Source organism: Diabrotica undecimpunctata, chromosome 4, assembly GCF_040954645.1.
Source record: "Diabrotica undecimpunctata isolate CICGRU chromosome 4, icDiaUnde3, whole genome shotgun sequence".
Lineage (NCBI taxonomy): Eukaryota > Metazoa > Arthropoda > Insecta > Coleoptera > Chrysomelidae > Diabrotica > Diabrotica undecimpunctata.
The window spans coordinates 73631669-73658217 of record NC_092806.1 but is presented as its reverse complement, the minus strand read 5'-3'; the positions used below and the strand labels follow the sequence as shown (position 1 = coordinate 73658217).

At 31.4% G+C, this 26549-nt stretch overlaps 2 protein-coding genes across 3 annotated transcripts in view; one reads left to right on the top strand and one right to left on the bottom strand.

Moving 5' to 3' along the window:
- Window positions 1–18406, bottom strand: part of yata (N-terminal kinase-like protein yata) — a 74869-nt gene extending 56463 nt beyond the window's left edge. Inside the window, exon 1 of the mRNA XM_072529742.1 lies at window positions 18194–18406. Coding sequence (XP_072385843.1) covers window positions 18194–18307 — 114 coding nt within the window. The 5' untranslated portion in view covers window positions 18308–18406. The remainder of the gene's footprint in view (window positions 1–18193) is intronic.
- Window positions 18407–22588: 4182 nt separating this feature from the next.
- The window catches only part of PolE2 (DNA polymerase epsilon subunit 2), a 45681-nt gene continuing 41720 nt past the window's right edge, over window positions 22589–26549 (top strand). For both annotated transcript variants that reach the window (XM_072529744.1, XM_072529743.1), the window contains exons 1-4: window positions 22589–22786; window positions 22839–23375; window positions 23466–23585; window positions 23641–23782. In XM_072529744.1, coding sequence (XP_072385845.1) covers window positions 22719–22786; window positions 22839–23375; window positions 23466–23585; window positions 23641–23782 — 867 coding nt within the window. In that variant the 5' untranslated portion in view covers window positions 22589–22718. The remainder of the gene's footprint in view (window positions 22787–22838; window positions 23376–23465; window positions 23586–23640; window positions 23783–26549) is intronic.

Sequence of the window (26549 nt, the reverse complement as noted above, 5' to 3'; positions counted from 1 at the left end):
AAAATATAAGTTGGCATATTCTACGCAGACATATTTTCTAACAGAGTACAAATAGTATTTAGGATCACATCAAAATAATAATAAACTGAACCGAGGTATTTGATAATGGCAACGTTGCGGATGCGGGAACAGCTTTCCTATGAACAAAAATACCCGTTGCTGACACAGAAATGTCGGCGTGCTATAATATGGTATATTAGGACGTTCCAACGATGGCAAAATATGTGGATGCAAAACTGCTATCTTAGTGAAAGTAAAAATCAGCTTCTTTATTCTTAAAGTATATAGAAAACTAAGTTGACACCGAAGTAGCCATTGTTGCAAGATAGTCAACAACAGTTTAAAATTTAGATATATTTCAATTTTTCGAGTGGACGCACAAACATACCTATAATAAAATGATGCAGCAATGATGGTAAGATTTATATATATATATATATATGTATATATATATACATATATATATATATGTATATATATATACATATATATATATATGTATATATATATATATATATATATATATATATATATATATAAAGATAGATATCGGCGTAGCTTGCAACAAAGGAAAATATGTGCATAAGGTAAACCTATATCTGATTATTGGTCGTCTTCATTATGGTGCAGTTTTAGGCCAAGTATTATTTTGTCCCGATTATCTTCTTCAGTATTAACCCTAAGCCTTAAAACAAGTCATTAGAGTTAAAGTATACAGGACCATAATATATTCTAGATGTAAAAAAACACAGACTAGTTAAGACAGTATCTGTGCTAGTTAGGTATTTTTAACTACAAACTAAGCCAATACTTTGACGAGTATGTAATTCTTCCAAAACAACATTCTCGGGAATAAAACAAGAATCACCAGCCTTCGCACCATCATCAAAACTGTTTCCACTATTGTTACAAAGTTTCGCTCTACAAAAACAAATATTTAGCAATGAAATCATTAGACATGATTATTTAGCACTTCAATATAATAAATATCACGTACCTATTTAATAAATCATCCACAAGTCTTTTTTGTTGTCTTTTATGTTGCCGGTTCGTTCTATCAAAATTCGCGTTCTGCTTATTTGGTTTAGATAAATTTATTGACGGAACAGCGTCTTTCTGTAAAGAACGATGTTTTGCTGGTGTATACCCCAGCAATTCATGTTTTAAATTACGTTCATAATCACTTTCAATAAAGTGCTTAGAGCGAACACGAGCAAATTTAACATTAAAACTATCCTGGCGTTTACACAAATGTTTCCAAACAGCTTGCATTTCCTTGTCTTTTGGAAAGCTATAAAATGCTGTACCGGGTACAAAACTCTTGCACATATTGTCAACGGCACAACCATACACTGCACACATCATATTGCGAAAAATTTAAAGCCTTTAACACTTAAAAAAAATTTTATTTTACTAAATATTGGCTATGAACCGTAAATGTACATAAATATCAAAACACAATATGCCGAAATTAAGCACAAGCTGACGTCACATAAGCCACGCCTACATGCGCGATATCTTATCTGTTTGTATTTGTATCATGGCCAAGTATCACGTTAAATTTGACAAGCAATACCTATTAAAATGTACGGAGAGCTATTAAAATGTTGTGAACCGATATTATTTTGATTTCCTTATTAGTAAACGACGTATTTGATTTGCGCCTCGTACAATTAGTAGATCAAGTTACATTTATGCGTCACTCTCTCCTATTTATAGTACTGTTGTTTACAGAGTTTGCATGCATCAATTGAAGTAATTAATGTATTGTACCTAGGAGCGCTGTATTGAAATCTACTCTATTGTATCAACTATAAGGTATCTATATAAAAAAGTAATAATAAATTATTAGAATTTTAATATTTAGTATGAACAGTCATCAATTCGGAGCCAAATAAAAAACATTTTGAAGTTCATTACGAAAAGTGTGTTTTTTGTTGAAAAAAAGAGTGTAAATATAGTATGTCTACTATAATTACTATGCAGTTAATCATATAATGAGACCGGCATTTAATGATATACTCTAGCAACATCAGAAAGGATTATACGAGGCAGATTTAAGGCAATGTACTATAACATAGTAGTAATAAAGGTTTAAACATCTACAAACAGAAGCAATGAGGAAGAAATGGAAGGTTACTATGAACAACTTTAAGTAACTTACGAAAATGTAAACAAGAAATACAAAGCGAGACATAAAAATTGTTATTTAAAAAAATTCGTTTATAAAAGGTATATAGATATATATTTATGTTTATTTATGTTTTTATATTAATAATATTTTATAAAGGAATCTTTTTAACTAAAAATTTTTTGTGATACATGGTATAGAGATAATTAGATACTACAGGAATTTAGTATCCTTGTGGATAAAAATTGTAATTGGAGACATAACCGAAATTGGACACGAATCAGTTATTAGAAGGAAGGAGTGGGACAAAGAAACGACAATGGAAATAGACTGCTGGAATTTTGTGAACAAAACAAGTTTGTAATAGCGGGTAGCATATTTAAACACGAGAGGATACATAAAGAAACATGCATATATTCGGGAGGAAAGTATAGAATGCAAATCGATCATCTACTGATCGAGACAAAATAACAAGCTGGCTAAAGAAAGTTAAAAACGTACGAGAAGCAGATACAAGCTCAGACTACATGCTAGTCAGGGGCAAAATAAAGATAAAATTAGCAAGAGGCAAAGAATGAAAAAGTAGAATAAAAAAGATACAACATCTAAGCTCTTACTCAAAGAATTCACAAAGAGACTGAAAATTAATCGATTAGCAACGATCCATTGGGAAGAAACTGTGCAGGAAATATGAAAAAAGTGTAAGGTCATAATAACGAAAACTGTAAATGAAACAATCGAGATTAAAAAAAGAGAAAATACACTCGCGATCATAAAATCCGGGTCACCTTGAAAATCGGCGTTATTTCATTTTTAACGAGCTTTATCGTAAATAATAATAACACAAATATAAACTAATGCATGTTTGTGAGAATTGTTGTCGGCTTAGGGTTTCCTTTGTAACAAAAAATTCCAATAATGCCGATTTCGCGGAACACTATACACTTCCCAAAATGAACGGTACCTGTAACTGCCGCTTGTTTTAAATGTCTCATTTGTGCTTCGACTTTCTGTTCAAACACAACAAACAAACGTTTATTATTGCCACCATTAGTGTTTATTAGTGTCATTATTAGTGTTTATTATTGTTTATTTTTTGCCAAAAATGCCTTGACTGTTGTTGAAACGGCACGCATTGTTGCTTTTGTGGAAGACGGTCACACTCAACGGCAAGTCGCAAGAACTGTTGGCGTAAGCCTTTCTACGGTTCAACGAGTGCTTCAACGCTTTTAGAAGACGAGTTTGCTAACCAGACGACCTGGCTCTGGACTAAGAAAAACGACCACGGCACGAGATGACCGATTCCTTGTGTTTCAGGCTTTACGAAACCGGACCTCAACTGCGGTTATGCATCGAAATTGCCTACAGAAAGTACGAAATTTCAATGTTAGCGTTGCAACAGTCAGGAGAAGACTTCGTTCTTCTGGACTATCTTCTCGGGTAATGGCTACAGGACCGCCACTTGGCCGTGCGCATTGAGTTGCACGACTAGCTTTTGCTCGACAATACGCGCATTGGGGAATTAATGATTGGAGCAAAGTGTTATTCTCAGATGAATCCCGTTTCTGCCTAACTGGATCCAATGGACGTATAAGAGTTTGGATGAGAACCGGTGAACGATTTTCACAAGCTTGCATTGCTCCAAGAATGCCATTTGGTGGAGGCTCGGTCATGGCTAGGGGAGGTGTATCTTCCGACTTTCGCACAGAATTACCCTTCATCGAAAATGGGTCCTTAACTGCACGAAGGTACATTACGGAGATTCTGGAAGAACATGTTATGCCCACCATGGCAGGGTTTAGAGAAGACGCAGTTTTTATGCAGGACAACGTGCGACCGCAGGTTGCCAGGATCAGTATGCAATATTTGGACAAGGTTGGAATTACGAGGTTACCCTGGCTAGCTAGATCTCCGGATCTGAATCCCATCAAACATCTCTGGGACGATTTGAAAAAACGTATTCAAACCCATACACCTCCTCCTAACAACGCACAGGAGTTTAAGGATCTGTTGGTGAGAGAGTGGAATAACATACCACAGCATGTAATCCGGAGAAAAATTGAGAATATCCCCCGTCGTCTGCAAGAGGTTATTAGAGCAAGGGGAGGCAATACACGATATTAGTCATTGAAATTCTACTGATGTTTTACCACGTTCTGTATTTTTCATTTTTTCTTTCGTATGTCTGTTTCAACAATTTGGTTTGTTTTCTGCTTTTTCAACAAAAACAATAAAAAACCGTTTTTTCTTTTTTTCAAAACAAACATTGATGACAAATAAAAAATATATTAGCCTAAAAAAAGGTTATTACTGCACCAGATGCAAAAATATTCAAGAAACTTGAAATTTTCAAGGTGATCCGGATTTTATGATCGCGAGTGTAGAATACGGATCATCCGAAATACACTACAGCTGGTAAAAAGAATAAAATTAAAACAAAAATGTTACAAAAGAAATAACCTGAAGAGAAAAAAGTACTAGAAAAAAATACAAAGAAAAAACAAAAGTAAACGAAGAGTTAAAAATGTCAGAAAAGTCTGTGAAGAAACATGATCTAAAAACACTGTTTGGGAAAGTATTTAGTATTTATTTACATATTTTATATTCAATATTTTTATTACTGTATTATAATATGATCTTATTTAATGGCATATTCTAACTACTTATTTACTTTAGTACTTATTTAAGATTACAGTATATTATTTTCTTGTATTCACTAAAGTCTCATTTTCACACTTGAGTGCCACTTCTAAAATAATGTAAAAAATCATATTAAAAATATTGTAGCCCAAAGTATACAAAAGTTAAGAAGTAACCAAACAGGTTTTCATAAAAAAATGACCCACTATCGAATACATAATGTCCACTAAGAATTACCTTTGAAAAAGCCAGCGAATGACAAAAGGACAACAAATGTGGAAGAGGATATGGACTGCCGACGAAGTATATCAACCTCATTATACTATTCTACGAGGAATGCAGAGCTAGACTAGAACATACGGAAAAATTACTGAAGAAATATCGACGTTCTGCAAGGATGCGCCCTTTCTCCCATCCTATTTCTAATCATTGTAAAGTGGATCATGGAAAAAGTATCCGATAATAGAACAGGCATTAGATGGAATCTAAACGACCAGTTGGAATGCAAGAAAATATCGACAAGCTTACACAATATTCCGATATAATGGGGCTTAAAATAAATAACAGAAAAAACGAAACTTCTAAAAAGCAACAACCGAAATCTAAAATAAAAAAATGAAGTAGTATACCGTATAATTAACAGTCAAAAATCAAAATATTCATTAGTTGCATTAACAGTATTCTCCTGACGAGACAGCCACAAAATATAGCAAATATTTTTTAATAGATCCCTCAGAAAAATTCTACAAATATAGCAGTCTGAGTAAATATTGAATTTAGAACTATATAGATGAACAAAACAAGAGAAGATAACAATTACTATCAAAAGAAAGAAATGGATTGGGTACTTAGTAAGAAAATATCAAACTAACAGCCGCGCAAGCACTCGAAACCAACTTTACGGACATAGACGAAGAAAACTGGATAATAGCTGACGAAGAACCATAACAAGAAAACATAAAAAATTGGATTGATTTGGAGAAAAGACAAGGTAACAACGAGACAAGATCGGAAAATAAGATGACTCGTAGAGGAATGTCAATGGAATGGCACAACGAGGATGCATTGATCTAGCCAATCTGATACTTTCCGTTATTGAATAACAAACGAAAAAAGTCAGCCAATACTCCATTAGGAGCGACGACACGAGATTCTTCTTGAAACCATGTCATCTGTCTCTCTGCAATAATTCTTGGTCTTTACGTGTCGTCTCTAATGGAGGTTGGTGATGATTTCTGAAAATTCATTTCTATCATGTGTTTTTCTTATTAGGATTTGGAGGTCTAGTCCTATCCAATCCTTGATGTTACTCAGTCAGGTCATTTGTCGTCTGCCAGGACCTGGCTTTCCTTCCATTATTAGTTGAAGGAAGTTATATCTCTCGTGTCAGAATATATGTCCAAGATAAGATGTTTTCCGTTTTTAATAATTTATACGATCTCTATTCATCCGTCTTAAAACTTCTTTATTTTGTAAATACACACTTTTTTTGTAAAAACACTTCCATGGAATTTTAAGAATGCGGTGGAATATCTACATCTCAAACTTTTCCAGGCGCCGTAACGAGCTAATTGTCAGCGTCCAGGCTTCCATGCCATACAGAAGGATACTTGCGTTTCTGGCCTGTTCTATTCTACATATTACTTCTTGTTCTGAACCTAAGGTCTCATATATCCAGCATCCTAGATATTTAAAATTTTTAATTTGTTCAATTAGTTTGTCATTTACTAATATGTTAATGTTCGAATTCATTTTAAGACCATATTATTCATCCTCGCTACCTACCTTGTTCAGCAGATTTTGTAGTTCTTGTTCACTTCTGTCAATTAATACTATATCGTGCCTCATCCAGAGATAGTGCAAATCTCTCCTCCGACTACAGGTTGAATAATAATGGCGAGAGTATACAACCTTGTCTAACTCCTCTTTGGATTTTTATGGTCTTAGTGTTCCCCATCTCCGTTCTAATAAATTCATTTGGGTTCCAACAGTGTTCACATATTATAACATTTAATCATTCGGATCGATGTTCTTTTTGTTTGCAACAATTATTGAAGCAAAAATGTACTAGAGTCTTAAAATTTCTTGAAACTTCCTAAATTCCTTAAGGTTCAAAGAAGATACCTATTAAATTTGAGGTCAATAGGTCAAAGCTCACCAAAGTTACAGAAAACTCAGAAGAAGAGGACATATAGTCTTGAAACTTAGCATACAGCTCCTTTATGACATAAATACAAGGTGGGTCTTTGTGTTTTAACCCATTAAGGACCAAGGGGTCGTTAATGACCCACGATATATTAAATCTCAAAACTTTTTTCTCGTTCATTATTGTGATTTTAAATAGTGACATGTTACTGGTATATTTTATAATCAGCAATAGCTTCTTTTCGTAATTGGTAAGTACTTGTATTATTACATATTTACCTTATATTTACATAAATGTATTTACTAGATATGTATTCAAGTGGGGCACATACTTAGAAATGAGAAGGACGAGTTGTTGCAGCTAATTATGAAGGGTAAAATCGAAGGAAAAGGGGGTTCTGGTAAACGACAAATATATCCTGGTTGAAAAACATTCCCGACTGGACCGGGTTAAACACACAGACGCTTTTGTGAAAAAGCACAAGATAGAGACGAATTTGCAATGGTTATAGCCAACCTTCATTAGTGGAGTCGGCATTAGAAGAAGAAGTATTGAAATGAGATTATATGTTTAACATTCAAAACTTGCGCTGTTGCCAGATAATATGAGCATCAAATCAAATAGGTAATAAAAATACAAAACAAATTTGTATTGTGTTTTAGGAAATATCCTCTTTAAGTAGCTGAGATTTTAGAAAAAATCGAAAATTTGGAGCGAAAATTTGGAGATGAAACTGCGATGAATATACTGAAATATGGGAAATTAATTTATATCAAGACTCCCCAGGCTTGATGACATCTGCATAATAATTATTAGTATTTCAATCAGAGATTCTAGAAATTTATTCCTTCCTATCTAAGATATACTTCAACTAATAATGTTCCTCGGTAAAGGAAGAAGGGATGTTCTGATCGAATTTCCTTTTGGGCGTCAAACCCTTGTGACGAGATGTCGAATTGGCTTACAGTTTTTTAATGGTTGAAGGTTGCTGATTCTTTATTTCGCCTCTGGTAGGGTAAAATTATACATACACTTTTCATCACTAATTTATTAAACTAATACACAAAACACAAACTTTTTATGTGCGGTAGAAATTACTGAAAACAACTTTCTTCTTTGAGTTATGTGATGAGACTGAGAGCAAGGAAGCGGAAGGCGGAAGTGATTTTTTGCAAACAATCTAAATGTCAAGGAATGGCCTTTTACAACATAAGGTTATAAGTTTATATTTGGTATTTCAACACTGGCAGTATCCAAAGCATTTCTTTCTACAGTAGACTAACAGATGTTGTTGTTAATAGCGTAGGTAAACATCAGTTAATAAGGAAAATTGAGGAACCAGGAATCTAATATTTATACTTTTATAAGAGGCTGAAATCAACTACTTTACTCATCTTATTACTTGATGTCGCACGGGGGGGAACGGGCCTTTATTGCAACAGTCAGTCTATTTGTATTATATGTCTATGGTTGCAACAGTTTTATTTTCCCATACAAACAGTTACATTATACTCTTTGGATTGAAGTCACTCACGTAAGAAAGAGTGAACCTAATAAAGGTACAGGAAGTGGAAAAGGAGATGAGTATGGCAGCAGAAAGATTGACACAAACGAAAAGTTTCATTTACAACAAATCACCACCAAACATGTCTTTTAATGTGACCTCTTAAAAAATTACTTGAACTGACTCCAACTAACTTCAAACTGACAAGGAAACTAACCTTATATACTTTTATGTCAGTTCTAAAATTTGCATCATTCTTCTTTTAATTTTTCCTATTTCTGGTTATTGTGTTTATTCTATTTTGGGTCTAATTTTTCTATCAACAATGTTCTTCTTCTCATGGCGCCATCTCCTTTTGAAGGTTGGCGATCCAAATGGCAAATGTAGTTTTGAAAACTGCTGCGCGAAAGATTTCTGCGGATGAGCGGTCGAACCATGTCCTCTGGCGTCTTCCTACTGATGCGTAATTCATATCTTTCGCCTCTCAACACATGACCCAAGTATTGCATTTTCCTCTCTTTGATTATTCTTAGTAATTCTTTTTGGTTACACATGCGATGAAGTACCTCAATATTAGTAACTCTTTGTACCCATGGAATTCTCAACATTCGTCTGTATATATAAATATCAAAGGCATCTATTCTTTTTTCTATTTCAGAGTCCATTGTCCAACTTTCACAGCCATACAGTAGGACAGAAAAAACGTAACATCTGATCATTCATATTCTAAGCTGCTACTAAGGTCCGATCTTGTAAAAAATGTTTTCATGCTCATGAATTCTTTCATTGCTTGTTCGATTCTTGGTAGGGTGTCTTTGAAAATACTAAAGTTTTAGTTTTGGAAACGTTATCAACAATGTTACAAAATGTTATTATCAACAATGTTATTATCAATAATGTTACATAATTCCAATTCATACTGTAACACAAATATATTAGTTATACTATTGTCTAGTGGGTAAACTGGAATGTGCACTAACCTAACACTAAGAAACTAATAAAGCTTCCATGCTGGTTTTATTCACATTGTATGCATTTAATACTGACATTTCCTCTTTTTTTTTTCTAGATAGTGTGAAGTAGAATGATCCCTTGTGCCTTTTGAACACTACCATGTGCAGCATTGTGCAATATCACTTTTTTAATATTATTATAAAAATGAAATTATTGTTACAGTAAAACATTACTGAAATTACTTAATTGGTAATCCAATATAAAAATTTTATTTCTTTTACATACATACATACATACATACATACATATATATATATATATATATATATATATATATATATATATATATATATATATATATATATACAGGGTGGTCCTAAAGTAATTGTACAAACAGAAACCATAGATTCTGCACTTTAAAATATTACGATTTAAGCCAACTTGCTTTAATAAAATGTTGATATTAAGAAAGATACAGGGTGTTAAAGTGGAAATTTAAAATTCTATTTTTCGCTATAACTTTTACGTTTGTAAATATTTTTGGACAAAAATTTATAATTGGACGCTTTTAAGTAGGATAAATTATAATTTTATACATAAATTAATGTTACTGATAGATGGCGCCACATATGCCACAGGTGTGGCATAGATTTGCGCTTAACTTTTTTGCTCTTAAAGTTACCTCTATTTGTGTTAAAAAATATTACACATACATTATTTTTACAAAGAAAAGGTATACTTGTTAGTAACCTCAAAATTTAACCGTTTTCGAGATAATCGCATTTTATAAGTCAGCTGCCTCATAATTCTTAGTTGTGATATTTGTGCGGTAAAGCACTCAATACCTGTAGATAAGCATAATTCATAGTTTATTCTTATTAAAACAACTCAAAGATGATAATGTAACATTACAAAATTTTTGTTATGGCTGCTAAATGTCTTATTGGAGAAAATATTCTTCATCTTCTTCTTTAGGTGCCGTGTCCGTATTCAGACGCTGGCCGTCATCATGTATACAATTTCCCTTTTCTATCGCTTCTTAAATTTCTATACCTACTGGCATTGTATTACTTTTTCCCTATTGTAAAATGCTGAAAAACCAAAATATATGGTTTATGTAAGATGGTACACCACCACATTCTAGAGAGAAGGCGTTGAGAACATAGTTAAATATACCTTTTCTGAACGTTGGATTGGACGTGGCAGTCTTATTCCTTGGCAATGTGGTGAGATATTGATATAATTATTTAATTTATAAAAAAACCCAAAATAATACTTATTATTTATTACGTAAATTGTTGTTTACCCATTTTTATTATGACAAATGGAAACTAAAGCACAGGTATGAAATAACACACGTGACTTGTTTCATAATACTTTTGCTACAAATCTTACCTTAAAGACTCAGCATTTTTACAAAAACATCATCGTTGGCCTAATAACCGATATTGTTATAAATATAGTAAACAAACAGGCAATTTAGTTCAGCATAATATTAGTTCGTTAGTTCATAATATTATCATCATTATCATAATAGTCCATTTGTTCGATATGTAATTATAGTTACTCGTAAGCTTATATGAGTGTATATAAGTAACCAATGAATGAGATACATCACAGTTTAATACATTATTTAACCTTTGCGACATAATATACTATAAGATTTGGATATAGATTCGTCCATTATACATTATAGCCACCACGTAGCCCAGAATTTAATCCGCTTGATTTTGGTGTATGGGGCGTATTAAAACAACGTGTCTATAAGAATGCCATAAACATTTGCAACCAAATATGGGAAGAAATAAATACTGCAACTGTTTCTTTAGAACCAATGATGCTATTTAATATGAGATGATTTTTATGGAATATATTGACAAATGAATTAATGAAAATGGTAGACATATCGAACACTTACTTTAACAAAAAGTTTAGTAATTTAGTTTAACTATTTCTTAATTTGGTTTGTAAACAAAATGTTTTGATTACGACTTTAATTTAACATAAAATATAAAATGTTTGATGTAAAATCCTAATATTCTGTTTTTTGTCATATCCTATTATTAATTATCCTGCTGATATATTTATTTTATTTAATATTTCGTTAACTATTAACTTTAGTTATTGGTATTTTATACCAAAATTTAGATTTATTAATGTTTTTGTCTATTTTTCCTTCGTTGCCTGGGGTAATTGCCTTAACTCAGAAATATGCAGCTGATTTGTAAAATGCGATTATCTCGAAAACTATTAAGTTTAAAAGTTATTAACAGGTATACCTTTTTTTTGTTGAAATAATGTATCTTTAATATTTTGTATCACAAATACAGTTCACTCAAAGAGCAAAAAAGTTAAGTGCAAATTTATGCCACATATGTGGCATATGTGGCGCCCTCTATCCGCTACATCAAAGTGTGCATCAAATTATAATTTCTCATATTTAAAAGTACCCAGTTGTAAATTTTTATGCATAAATGTTTACAAACATGAAAGTTATAGCCAAAAATAAAATTTTTAATTTGCACTTTAACACCCTGTATCTTTCTTAATATCAACATTTTATTAAAGCAATTTAGCTTAAATCGTAATATTTTAAAGTGTAGAATCTACTGTTTCTTTTTGTACAATTACTTAAGGACCACCCTGTATATATATATATATATATATATATATATATATATATATATATATATATATATATATATATATGTAAGTTATAGAGCGACGCCTATGGGTTTATTCAGGCCATGGACTCAGGAGGAGTGCTGACATTGTCAAAGACATTGAACTTAGGAGTGCTGACGCTATGTTTCGTAATATTGTGAATTGTATAATTGCAAATGTATATGTTTTATTTTAACTAATATTTTATTCAGTTTAGAATCTGATTTTACTGTAATTAGTTGTTTTAGCTCTAATAAATTCTTTTTTTAAAAAAGACTTTTGGCATTCCCAAATTTGAGTGGCGCAGTCAGTAGGATAAAATGGATAAAAAAAGGATAAAATGAAATTACTATATTCTAATATTAACAAAAAACTTCAAGAAAATAAAGCAAAAGTTATAAATAAAGCAAATGAAACACGCGAGGAATTACCAAAAGAAATTCCTATCGAAGTATTTGTGCGAAACAGACAAATAAAAGGAAAAACTAGAAATAAATATCAAAAAGAAAATATTAAATCCATTAATAAATTTAAGAAAACAGCAAAACTCATTAAGCGGCATAAAAATACTACCGAAAACATTCACCTTTCGAACACAGCCGAAATAAAAGATATCACCCACAACCTAGGCATTCTACCTATAAAATTAGGAACCGCAAAACTCCAAAAATCTAGTCATACATTTGTACATTTTTATAATTTAAAACCACTTGTAACTGAATATGACAACCTGAACAAGCAATTTGAGTATCTTAAAAATAACATTTCTACCAGCGAATTCTTTAGATCAGAGACGTACAACTACGTTAATATTAATCAATATATCAAAAATAGCATACAAAGAATCTCTTTATTTTACAAAACACAATTACCATTTGAATTAAAACGCGAAAATATTTTAGATTTTGAATCCATTCTGGAAATCACCTGTAAAATAGATGAAAACCAAATTCAATATTTTCTGACAATTCCTATCGATTTTGAGAACATCTTTGATCTCTATTATTTATTACCTATACCCACACAAATTGAGTCAGAATTTGCAATAATAATACCTAATACAAGATATTTGTTAAAAAATAAAATTACAATAATACCTCTTAACGACATTTGCACCCACGGTAAAAATTTCCAATATCCAAGCTGTCTACAAAATAACCAAATTAATTTAAAATTTGAAAAAAAATCCCACAAACAGAATCACACCCATCATGGAACAAAGAGAAAATTACCACATTCCCAGCATTTGGACGATCATATTATATCTTGCCATCGTTGTAATAATCATCTACATTATCTATAAGAAAATAACGATAAGAACAAGAAAAGAAACCAAAAGAAAGGAAGACATAAGAATGTCAAACATACAGGACCCAGCCGATTCCAGTTCGAAAATTCACCTCCCACAAGGAGCTTCAATCTAGGGGAAGAGGAGTTATAGAGCGACGCCTATGGGTTTATTCAGGCCATGGACTCAGGAGTGCTGACATTGTCAAAGACATTGAACTTAGGAGTGCTGACGCTATGTTTCGTAATATTGTGAATTGTATAATTGCAAATGTATATGTTTTATTTTAACTAATATTTTATTCAGTTTAGAATTTGATTTTATTGTAATTAGTCGTTTTAGCTCTAATAAATTCTTTTTTAAAAAAGACTTTTGGCATTCCCAAATTTGAGTTGTATATATATCTATATATTCAATAATACCTCGACTTACGTGAAACCAGAGGTACGCGATTTTCAAATCTCGTCGATTTAACTTAACATAATTAAATATTTTGATACAAAAATGAAATTTTTAGAATTAGCAAAGAAGTTTGATCTATTGAGTCGACGGTCAGAGGCAAAGAAAAAATTCTTGAAGCTGTTAAAAATGCTCAATCTTAAATTCAACCATCGTTCCAAAAGGTCACGCTATTATTGCTGAGATGGAAACAGTGTTAAAATGATGGTGTGATAATCAGATAAATGTGAAAAATTGCCCTATCGATTAAAACACATTAGACCTAAGCTAAGCGGATTTTTGAGACATTGAAAGAGGATCCTGGAGAGATCGCTAAAGATGAAGAGTTTAAAGCTAGCAACGGTTGGTTCAGCTGATTCAAAAGTTGCTGTAATTGGCATAGTTATGCAGAGAAATTAAAAAGTTATGATAAATGTATGTGGCAACACCCACCAAATCATATTCAATGTAAATGAGCTAAATCTGACTTGCCTGTGATTTGGAAGTCTAATTGTAAAGATTGGATGACAGATTTTCAATTTGAAAACTCATAGAAATGCAAAACTTGATTGTTTGGATCCTGTTTAAACTGAGAATAAAATGACGGTTGGAAACTTGACTGAGGTTTAATTGAAATGAGATTACAAATTTTAGAAAATATAGACTATAACAATCTTCTATAACAAAATAACTTTTTATACGATTTTATATTTGTATATCTTTCTATATCTCTTTTAATAAACATTTTTTGTGTAAATTGCTATTTTTTAGCTTCCGGTCCCATATAATTTATATACATACATATACGAAATTATACCCCAACTTAGGCAAATTCGACTTATGCGGTTATCGCTCGGTCCCGCCTATCGCGTAAGTTCATACATTTGACTTTTTTTCTTACAATGTTTAAAAATAAAAGTAAATATAATTTATATATATATATATATATATATATATATATATATATATATATATATATTATGATTCTAAAATAGATCAAAAATAAAATAAATTTTTGTATGCAAAATACCATGAGATCATAAATATTCAAGACCCTGTATAGGTAAAGAATTTGTAAATATAATGATTTATAAAAGAAGTATTTTCGGAGAACAGTGGACTTCAATAGTGAATAGTTTTTAAGAACAATTTGTATAGGAAAAATATTTCGGGGTTATTTAGAAAGTATTAAACATTGTTTAAAATCTTACAAATAATTATACGTTTTATATTAATTATATGGTTTTGTATCAGATAAGAATTTCAAATTAATGTTTGATAGACAATGGTTTGTATATTATTTTTCTTCTTCTTCTAAATGCTATGAATTAGATGTTATCTCTTACAAATACGGATTTGCCTGTAGACAAAAGAGAAAGGTTAGTAGGAATTATCTTCTGTTAATTTAGAGAAAAACCTAAGTGGGTAAAACACGATTGATTTTTTAAAATTTAAAAATAGGAAATATTGAAGATAGGTAGAAAGAATGAATGTGTATGATTGGCTAGGAATAACGAGGGTAGGAGCATAGGACAGTCGATTTAAAAATTGAACCAGGAGATTTCACTCATTGTGTCTTTACCATCCAGTTTGAGAACAGTGTGTGAAAAATAAGTATAAGTTAAAATATAATAAGACTAAAACGAGTTGGAAGTTTACTTTTGGAGAGAATCTGAATGAGTGCTGTTTTGTGTAACAGTTTTGGAAGGAGGAAGCAGAGCCACACGTGTTTGGAGAATAGTACAGTTTTGTGGGAACACAATCCGAAGACTAATTCAGTGTCCGTCGAAAAACATCGCAGGGAGTAAATCAAAAAGGTCAGTCAAATTATTTGTGAAATAAGCGTTGTATTTGTACCATATATGTTTTTTTAAACCCATTTCATAAAGTGATTGATTAAAAAGAATTGAATTCACAAATCAGATAATTGGCACATAATAAAATTGTTTGTTTTTTAAGAAAGTTAATTAGAACAATTATTACAGTATATTAAATAACTTGGTTTAAAAGGGAGATAACAAAATTAAATTTTCTTTTGTTCTGAGCAATAGATAATTTTTATATATTCCTATATTATATGGTATTAGAATAAATGGTGTTTTTTTAAGAGAGGTCATAAATTGTGTATATGATATTTATTCTCCTTGTCTATCCTAAAAAAAGCCAGCATCCAGAAAATACTAGAAGCCATGAATTGGAGGTAAAATATTTTTGTATTGAATTGAGAAATTCAATCTAATTTAATTTAATTCAATTAAATTTAACTTAATTTAAACCTAAGCAGATCATAATATATATATATATATATATATATATATATATATATATATATATATATATATATATTATATTATGATCTGCTTAAGATCTTAATACATATATATGTATATATATATATATATATATATATATATATATATATATATATATATATATATATATATATATACAGACTGTTTTAGATACCAATACTCATTTACTACGATGTATTAATATCTAATACTCCAAAAATGACACAAAAGAAGGTATTGGACCCATCTGGGAAAATGTACTGATATGTACAATTATCAAAATTTACATTTTGCTTTAAGCATCTGATACCTACTACACATGTGTCATAGTACATGGTTTGCAGAGACAAAATCGAATGTAAACTAGGACATATTCAGTAAAATTTCAGAGCCTATTTTTTAAAACTATTTCCCACTGAGCAATTCAAAACATGGTGTTAGTTTTAACATGTTTTAATGATACATATGCTCTTTATCTGATGCAATGTCAATAACATATTTTTTTTATCACATAAAATTAGTTATAACTATGAAACATCATTCCTATTGATTACAGATATAAATAAATTATATCTGTATACTATATACAAACTTCATGAAATGTTGCAGAAATCGCAACCTCAGAGTGTTTAATAAAATGCAGATGGCCCGATATAATGAAATCCTTTGTAAATGTGACTTCAATATAAACTATACATTCCACAGTTTTTGGAATGGCATAAAACAAACTCTGCACATGCAAAAAGGTGTATTTTATCTCAAAGTAAACTAATTGTAGAACTGGTTGTCTATTTTTGTAAATAAATGATCTCAAATATAACCTATTATTTTTGATCTTACCTAGTGGGTATTACCTAATTTACATGTCGTGTTGATAACAGAAGTTTTTAATTTGTGTTGTACTAATTTTCTATAAAAAATGAGCGATTTACAGGAACCTGACCTTCAGTTATCAAAAAGCGAAAATGTAAGAAATCCAAAAAAGTTATTGGTTGAGGAAATGATGGAATTCTTATATAACTCTGATACAGAAAGTGAGCAAGATGACAAAGATGAATGTAAGTAGATTTTAATGTGCTGTATTATAGAAAGAGCAGAAATGATTGTGCATGATGAGATTTTTGAGGGTACAAATGAGATCCAGGCCGAAAATTTGTGGAATGAAATAAGTGGTATGAAAAATATACCTTTTGGGGAACAAATAAACTATTAGTTCAATCTCCTGGTGTTGAACCATATACTGGTTAGGATGCTAATTGATGATGAATTTTTAGAAACTGTAGTGAGTGAATGTAATCTATGCCATTCAAGTACTGGCTTCTAGTAAAGGATCTGTTAGATCAAGACTCACCAAATGGAAGGAACTGACAGTAAAAGACTTCCTTGTGTTCTTAGGATAGACTTTATTAACTGGTACTGTCAAACATCCTGAGTTACAAGATTGTTATTAACAACTTGTTTTTCGAACTACTTTCTGCAGTTTATGAAAAATTGCCAAATCTGTGCTGAGGACATGAATTTGTATCTATTCTATTTTAACAAAAAGTAAGTAAAATGACCACCAGCAGCAGATTCTCAACAGATTTCCTTCACATAATTTATAAATCATATTTGAATATACATAAAAAAACATATTTCCACACAGGTCCTACACTCCTATATTATTACTCAGGTGAAAGGGTTAAAATATGTTCTGGATCTCACCAAAATAGGGTATATGATTATAATCTGATTCCATGGTATATAGCAATACAACTATGTTTAACAAAATCATATATTACAAGAATGACTAATTTTATTTAAATATTACTGCTTGAATTTTACAAAATATATAAAAATATTTTCTGGATCTCACCAAAATAGGATATGTATAGCCTGATACAATGGTATACAGCAATGCAACTATGTTTCAAAATAATATATTACGAGAATTAATAATGATATTGAATAGGTACAGAGCTTGTTGATTTACTACTTAATATTTCTAAATTAGCTCTAACAACACAATTTTTTAAACTGAAGAAAACCTGTGGCTACTCATACGATTATCAAAAGCCACATCAGTAAATACTAAAAAAATAGAGCTACATGTATAGTTCCATTTATTTGTTTATACAAATTATGCCAACAAGTCTACCTTCTTTTTCCCTTTATGCAGGTTCCATACACTTTTGTCTTCTAAACTTGGCACTAACTCTCCAATTTCAAAATTGAAGTCTTTAGAAGGATCACGAGAAAAAAATGACCACATATCGAATTAATTTATCACAAAAATGTTCATGCAGTTGAGAAAAATGATCACATAAATAATTAAAATTCTAACCTATAATTGAAATGTCAATTGATATATACGCAGTAAATGCCGTGATGCCAATTTTACCAGTTGACTAGAAAATGGCTGACTTCCATAGATATCTAATACCGATGTGAAATTAGCCATATATTCAGTTGACTTGGTTTCCTCATAGGCGGACATACGTAAATATCAAAGGTTTCTTAAATATAAATTAACAAAAAATGTAGAGCCTATCGTTTGTATTACAATTAACAAATAAATTTTCTTTAAATTGAAATTAATCTCAACAAATAAAAATTAGCATAGAGAAAAAAGCTTTAGAATAAATGTAATTGCATACACAAAACAGGTGCTAAAACCTGTTTTGAATACTCACCATTGAAAATTTTATCTTAAAGCTTCTTTCTTTTTGCATTTCAAACTTTATCCAATATCTTGTTGCAAAAATGAACTTTTTATTTGATGTTTAGAATTCCAGATCTGATGTTGTTTTAAAAAAAGAATTTTTTGATTACTTAAACTGGCATTTACCACATATTGTTGTATTCTAATATGGGTTCAGTGTATTTATGTTTTTCTGTAATGAAACAAAAGACTAATATAACGTTTGACTATTTTTAATACTTAAGTTTGTTTTTTAATGTTGCGTATAGGTTTGCATGACTCGATTAATTCAAAATTGTTATTTAGAGTGTTATCGTTGAAGAAAATAGTCTTATATAAGTTTTATTAAAAAACCCTTTATAAAAGGTATATAATGAAAAATGCCCTTTCAGGCTACATTACGGAACGTTTTTGGATTAACAAGTCCATCATCAGTGTATTATTACCAGGTATACATGAGTCAAGCCACTAAATATCTGGGTAAAACCCCTTAAAAAGTTACAAAACTTGTTATGTGTTACACTATTGTTGAAAATATGTTGTAGGTATTTAACAAATACCCTGCAACGTAAGACTCCCAATAGAGCTGAGCCACGAACCTTGTCTGAATAGGTTCCAGTTGCCATCTAAAAAGAATTTTTAAATAAAACTTTTGTGATTTATGATATACAGCCAACTACAGGAATTTCTTTTTCCTTGTAAATATCTTACATGTATTCTCATTAGGAAATTTCATATTTTAATTTAAATATAACAATTGCTTAACTTTTTTAATATTGTATATTGTAACAGAACTGCGTAATTCTTATTTAAAATGTAAATAATTACAATTATTTTTTTCGTGTGATTGTAATTGGATTAAAATATATGAGGAAATTGTCCTTTGTAATTATTTTATTTACTTAGTTTATCTATTTACAATCACTGTTTCTAATTACAATTACATTTAAAAGTTCAGTTAAACTGATAAGCATAACTACTTTTTCTACTTAGATACAATTACATTGATAAGTACACTATACCATTATGTAACCTTTTTTATTTTGATATAGCTAAAAAGGTCACAAATTCATATACTGCGAACGGCAGCTAGATGGTTGATGGAGAGCGAGTCGTGGGTTCGAAACTAACTTTTGAAATTGATATTTGGTCCAACAGAACAAATTACCACAAATATGAAGGAATAGATAGAAAAAGGACGGCACTTCACTTTTTGTACATAAAAGAAGAAAATTAAGAAACCTTGTATAATGATATCCAATCTCCGATAGGAGAGGCACTCAAAGAAGAAGAAGAAGTATCTTTAACAGTAAGATGCGTTCTGAAAACCCAAAATAAAAGTTACGGAAGTTGCAATTGTTTATTAAATGCTGCCAATACACTCTATATAAATATAATAACACGTATGTTCGGTGGATAGTAAATACTTAGTCCACACACTTACGTAAGGCAAAACAAAAACAATATATTTCAACAAATGATTGAAATACAAATAAACATAAAACAAATAAACCATTAATTTCAACAAATGGTTGAAATACACATAAAAATAAAACAAATAAACCATTAATTTCAACAAATAGTTGAAGACATAAGTGGATAAAGGTGTTATGTCACATTTTTTTAGTTCTGACTAAATTGTGTGTGTGCTGTTGGTTTCTTTTGACTGTGGAATTAATCCATTAGCCGAACTAAAATTACTCTTATAATATATCTCTTATACTCATTATATTTATGAATATTTATAACCTATTTGATAATAATGATTGACAATAGTAATTCGCACATATATTATACAGGTACCTACATATATATTTTGGTGATCGTTTTTTTTTTGTTTTTATGCTATACTAAATATTAATATGTATTACCAACTAATAAAATAAATTCTGACTAAATTGATAAAATACATTTTGATCTGGAACTTTTCTATTATGATTTAGATTGAAATTGGTAAAACTCTATTAGTTAGATGAGTTTAAAGTATTGTCTGTAACACCTTTATCCATAAACCTACAAAGAAAAAGTTTATATGATTTATTGTGAATAAAGGAGTTATACAGATATGAAAGTGAGTTATTCTTTATTAAACATAATATTATTCTTTATAAAACATTTTTAACACTAATCTAAACTAAACTAGCACGATTTTTATAAGTTCTTAGTTATAAGACCCCCGCATTTGGGCAGCTGTCTTAATGTAATAGATTGAGGTTTAACTTGAGATGTACCTTTCTTATGTAGATCCACTTCCAAATATGGAGTGAATGGATCTAAACAGGTTTTATAAAAACAATAGCCAAATGCTCCATATTTACACACACTGTCTTTAGTACTAGCAGAAGTGATGATTTCACGGTATTGGTCTGGTGTAAAAATATTTTGATGCTTCCGAAGCACTTTCTCCATTCGACCAAAGTCTCGATCAGAATCGAGATAACTGTGTCCTACTTCGGGATACTTATGTTCAATTATTTTGAACCAGTTATTTAAAATTTAATATTGGTACAAGCAGGTAATGAAAAAGTTTTTGTTTTGGTCTGCATATGAGTCCGACCATATTATCAAATGGTCAATTTCAGGATTCTACTCTTTTAATAATTTGCAATACTGCAACAGACAACTTCCAACTTCATTACTGCCTCTATTAGCAATATTCTCTGTCCATGTGAAACAATAGGATTTGTGTCCTGAATGTTTCCTGCAATGGATACCGAAGTTGAACATCCACATTTGCCTCAAGTAAAAAGCCTTTGATGTAGACAACTTCGGCAATGGCATGGTCTGTTGTAGATCCATTGATCCTGAAAATGATTTGGTCATTTTCAGGTTACAAGCGAAGCAGTAACATCTCCAGAAGATGCCAACCCCTAGTGTTGGCGAAACGTCGAGAACTAATCTCAGAAGACAACAGCCTAACAGCCAGAACAAACAGTTTAACAAGTTAGACGATGGCCGTGAAAGCCTAACGCAGTTTATTACACACTGTTATTACCTTTTTATTGTGTGCTATCCCATATTTGAAGGTGTAATTTTTTGATGATCTTGTATTAGAACGATGACGATGACGAGCTACTGGTTGCATTGTAATACTTTTAAACAGTAGAGTATTTTTAGCGTTCCTAACCAATTTTGCTCCATTTGTAGAGAAACAGATGGAGTAGTCTATTTCTAGGTATTCGCCTCGTCGTAAGCATCTCGAAAGCAGGCGCTGTTGAGACGCTGGCAGACGCCATCGATTGTATATTCTAGATTTATCCTTCTAAAAAATTGTAACATGTACCACGCATCGGAGGTGGGCTATTTCTTTACAATATTTTTTATAATAGCACTTCACATTCAACTTCTTCCAGATTTAAAAAACCTTAATTTTTTTCTTTAAAAATTTTGTTTAATGATTTTAGTAATTTTTAAAATTTGTTAAATATAATATAGAATTTATTCATCATATACATTTTCATTATTATCTATAATATACAATTTTTTTATAATTATTTATAATTTTTTATAATTTTTCACCTAGCGGACAACACGCACACTAAACTTTAAAAAATCGCATTCACTTATTTTCCCCGAGTTGTATACATAGACATAAGAATGCTTAGACAAGGAATAAGAATGTCTATGGTTCTATATTATCTAGTTTATTAATTTATTATTACTACTTCTATTGACGAAGTACATTTCTCGATATTATCAAGTCTACCGACATTTCTTTTGTGTATGATTTCAAATCTGGCCTTGATTTGACCACAGTACACCTCTCCTGTATGTGCTGTGGTTTTGACCAATCACAATGAAACAGGCAGGCAACTTAATTAAAAATTGTCTTTCTCGTTTTTAAATAGATCTTAAATTGATTTTATTTGGCGGGAAACCAATAAACTTAGGTTAATATTTATATTTTGGTTAATACATATGTGAAAAAATACTTTTGAAATTTATATAAAATAAAAAGGTTATACTGATTATTTTTACAAGAATGGCAGATGAGAAAATTAAGAAAAAATTGCAAAATGCATTTAAGTTAAGCGGTTTCAATGTTAGACGGTGAGTTTTATCAATAACTAATATTTCTTATTAAACAAATGTATCATTTTAGGGAATTCTGTGAACTTATATTACAAACATTTAGTGCAGAAGGAGTAGATTTAGGTGATAATTCAACATTTGATACGAACTTAAGCACCTTGTGTAATAGTTTAGAAAGTCAATGCAGTTTTGAAAAGAGTATTGAATTAGAAAATATACAAAAAGCTATTAAATCATGTTTTTATAGTGGGTGTGATACTAATGAATCGATTTTTAATGTTATAAATGCATTTGACTTCCCCAAACTTAGTTACAATCCTGACCGTAATCAGTATTATTTAGAAAAAACAAAATCAGTGATTTTACCAGAGGCTGATGTTAAGGCAAAGTTATTTTTGGAAAGATATACCACAGTGCTTCAAAGAACTAAAAGAAATTTTCATCTAAAAGGAGATATACAGCTGCAAACTGTGGACTATTTGTTAACAATTTCGACTATTACATTAGATAGAGTTTTAATTTTAGGTGCTTTGTTTCAAGTTTCTGAAGGAAAGTGGCATTTGGAAGATCCAACTGGAATGGTGGAGTTGAATCTACAACATGCTAAGTAATTTTTTAATTTGATTAACATGTAACATTCATCTACTTAACTAAGCAAAATACAAAATTGTAGATTAATTTTAATATAATTTTTTAGATTTCAAATAGGATTTTTTAGTGAAAATACCCTAGTTTTAGTAAATGGTTGTTATGAAGATCGCATTCTTCTGGTCTCTTCAATAGTGCTACCCCCTGGTGAAGATTATAGAAGTTCAAGGTAAGTAAGTTATTTTCTGTCTTATTTTCCAACTCTTTTCACATTGTTATTTTAGACCAGTCTTTGGAAATATCAATTACTTTGGAGGCAGTTCAAATTTACAGTTACGGGAGTCAGCAAGTTTAAAGCAGTATATGACACAAAACAAAAATAAGTTCATGTTATTTTTTTCTGATGTATGGTTGGATTATCCTCAGGTAAGATTTTTTTGCTTCTGTAGTATTAAAGGTGCCAATAAAAAGGCATAAGATCTGTTGCAAGACACAGTTTAAATAGATCTATCAAAAACAAATCATACTGAGTTGGCTGTGTAATTACTTATAAATCAGGTATCTCAATAGTTTAGTCACCACCAATTTTTGATGAATAACGTGAGACTTATGACTTGACATTATCACTGTAGTAGTATTAGTTGTAGTATTTATTGCCATACAGAGATTTACAATGTAAAATTCTACTTGCATTAAATTGCCAATATACTAAAGTATTCATGAACAGCATTATTCATATGATATGTTATTTTATGTTTTTCTACATTTAAAGTAGTTAAAAGAATGTATAGGCATGTTAATATTAATGATGGTATAAAACTATTTTTACTCATTTAAGGGGATGGGGCCCAAGTTGCCTTCTTTTGAATTATAAATACTTTTTGTATGTGGAGAGCTGGTGGAGAACAGATTTATCACTTAGCTTAATGAGTGGACATGAATCATGTCAAATTTTTCTGTTGGAAAATGATGAATATAGTTTTTTCTGATTGATTGATAATTCATTGCACACCATGCAGAGAATTCTTTTGTAGCCCTGTTTGCATCTTCTATAGATTTGATTAAACTATTTCGTGTAATTTCATTTCTTGTATGCAAGGGTATTCTAGATCAGGCCTAAATATGATAAAGAATGGTGGGACAAGTATGAAGCCTTGTGGTATGCTCATTTTGGCTGTAACTGGTTTAGATTTGTTTCTGATCACCACTACTGATTATCTGTCTTAATAAAATACCATGCAGCTCCATCATAGGCTAGTCCCCTGACCCCTCATTTGGTACAGTTTTTCCAGTTAAAAAGTTCATGATTAACTTTACCATGAAAGCTTGAGAAAGGTACTAAAATATACCAACGGGACATTGTGTTTTCTTCTAAAGCTATGCTCATTTTTTTGTAAGCCTTCTGTTACAGCCTGTTAATTTGTAGCATATACAGTCCTCTCTCTCTATAATGATATGCAAGGGACCGGGAATATTCATCGTTATAAGGAGAGATTGTTATACAGAGAGAGACAAAATTCGGTACTGTAATATTAATAATGATGATGATGAATATTTATAATACTGTACTAAATAACCTATTTTTATTCAAAAAAATTATCAAAACGAATATAAATGAATTAACATTGTATTCCACATAGATTTATTAACGAATAATATAAGCAATACAGTATAAAAATAACTGTACAATTAAAACATGTGTACTGTACAATAAGAAAAAATAATATGCTACTGTGAAATATATTTAGCCTACATTACCAAAAAAATCTGTCACCTTGGTCTGTCTTCTTTTCCCTTTCCACAGAACTGACCTGACCTTGTCCTGAAGATGCATCGAATCTTCCACAGCACTCATATAGTTTTCCTGGTGGATGAAGAATCGATGCAGTACTCTTGCCGCATCCAATGGCTGCTGAGGGGTCGGAGCTGGTTCTGGCTCTGCTTCCACTTCCGAGTCACTGTTTTCTTCTTCTTCTACACGAACTGCTTGCAGGATGTCCTTGTCAGAAAGTCCAGATGTTGTAGCTACATTTTCAACAACTTCTTCAAAATCTGTTAGCTCTTCCGGTCCCTAGGTGATAGTAAGTTCAAACTGTCTGGCCCAAACATCTAATGGCAGGTCATCTTCATCATCAGTCAATCCTTGATCTTCCAGCCATCTTGCGTGTTTGAAGGAATGATTTATTGTATTGTTCGTCACCTCGTCCCAGGATTTACTAATCATTAGGATGGCGTCAAGAATGTTAAGTTTAAGATCTCCATTATTCTCAACCAATTCCATCAAAAGTCTTTTCCTGTAATGGCTTTTCAAACTCTTGATGACACTTTGGTCCATGGGCTGAAGGACACTCGTTGTGTTTGCTGGCAGAAAACAGAGTTCGATGTTTTGAAGGTCGCGCAATAGAGGATGAGCAGGACAATTGTCTACAAGCAAAAGAATTTTGTTCCCTTTAAGCTCGATATCCCACTTTCTTATCGCTTCTTCAAAAATTTCTGAGGTCATCCACGCACTCTTGTTTGCTTTATAGGTCACCGGTAGATTTTTTATGCTTTTAAAGCAACGCGGGTTTTTCGACTTCCTTATCACTAACAATTTTCGCTTCACCGAACCTGTCATGTTAGCTGCCACTAAAACTGTAATGCGTTCCTTAGAGAGCTTTCCACCAACGCACTTTTCCAATTTAAATTTTAAAGTTCTGTTTGGGGTCATTTTAAAAAACAATCCAGTCTCATCCGCATTGAAAATGTCGTCTGACGCATATCGTGCCTTCAGTCCAGGCCACACGTTTTCTAGCCAATCATCCGTTACGTTTTTGTTAACATCGCGAGCCTCTCCGCTGACTTGCCCGTAGTTGATCTTGTGCCGCAGCTTCCACTTGCTCAGCCAACCCTCAGATGCCTTGAAATTCTCGATTCCAAGTTCAGTTGCAAAAAACTCAGCTTTTATCCTGGCCACAGGCCCAGAAAGTGGAATATGGTTCATACGCTGCTGCTGGAACCACTGAAGCATAGCGCGATCTAAATCTTCGTGCTGAGGTTTCCGCAACTTCTGCTAGCGCCCTCCATCTCCGCTTTAGGCCACTTTTTTCTGTCCTTCCATATCGTAGCCACAGTTGACTGAGACAGCCCCGTCCAGTGAACGACATCCGATTGCTTTTCACCTTTATCTATTGCTCGAGTTATCGATAACTTT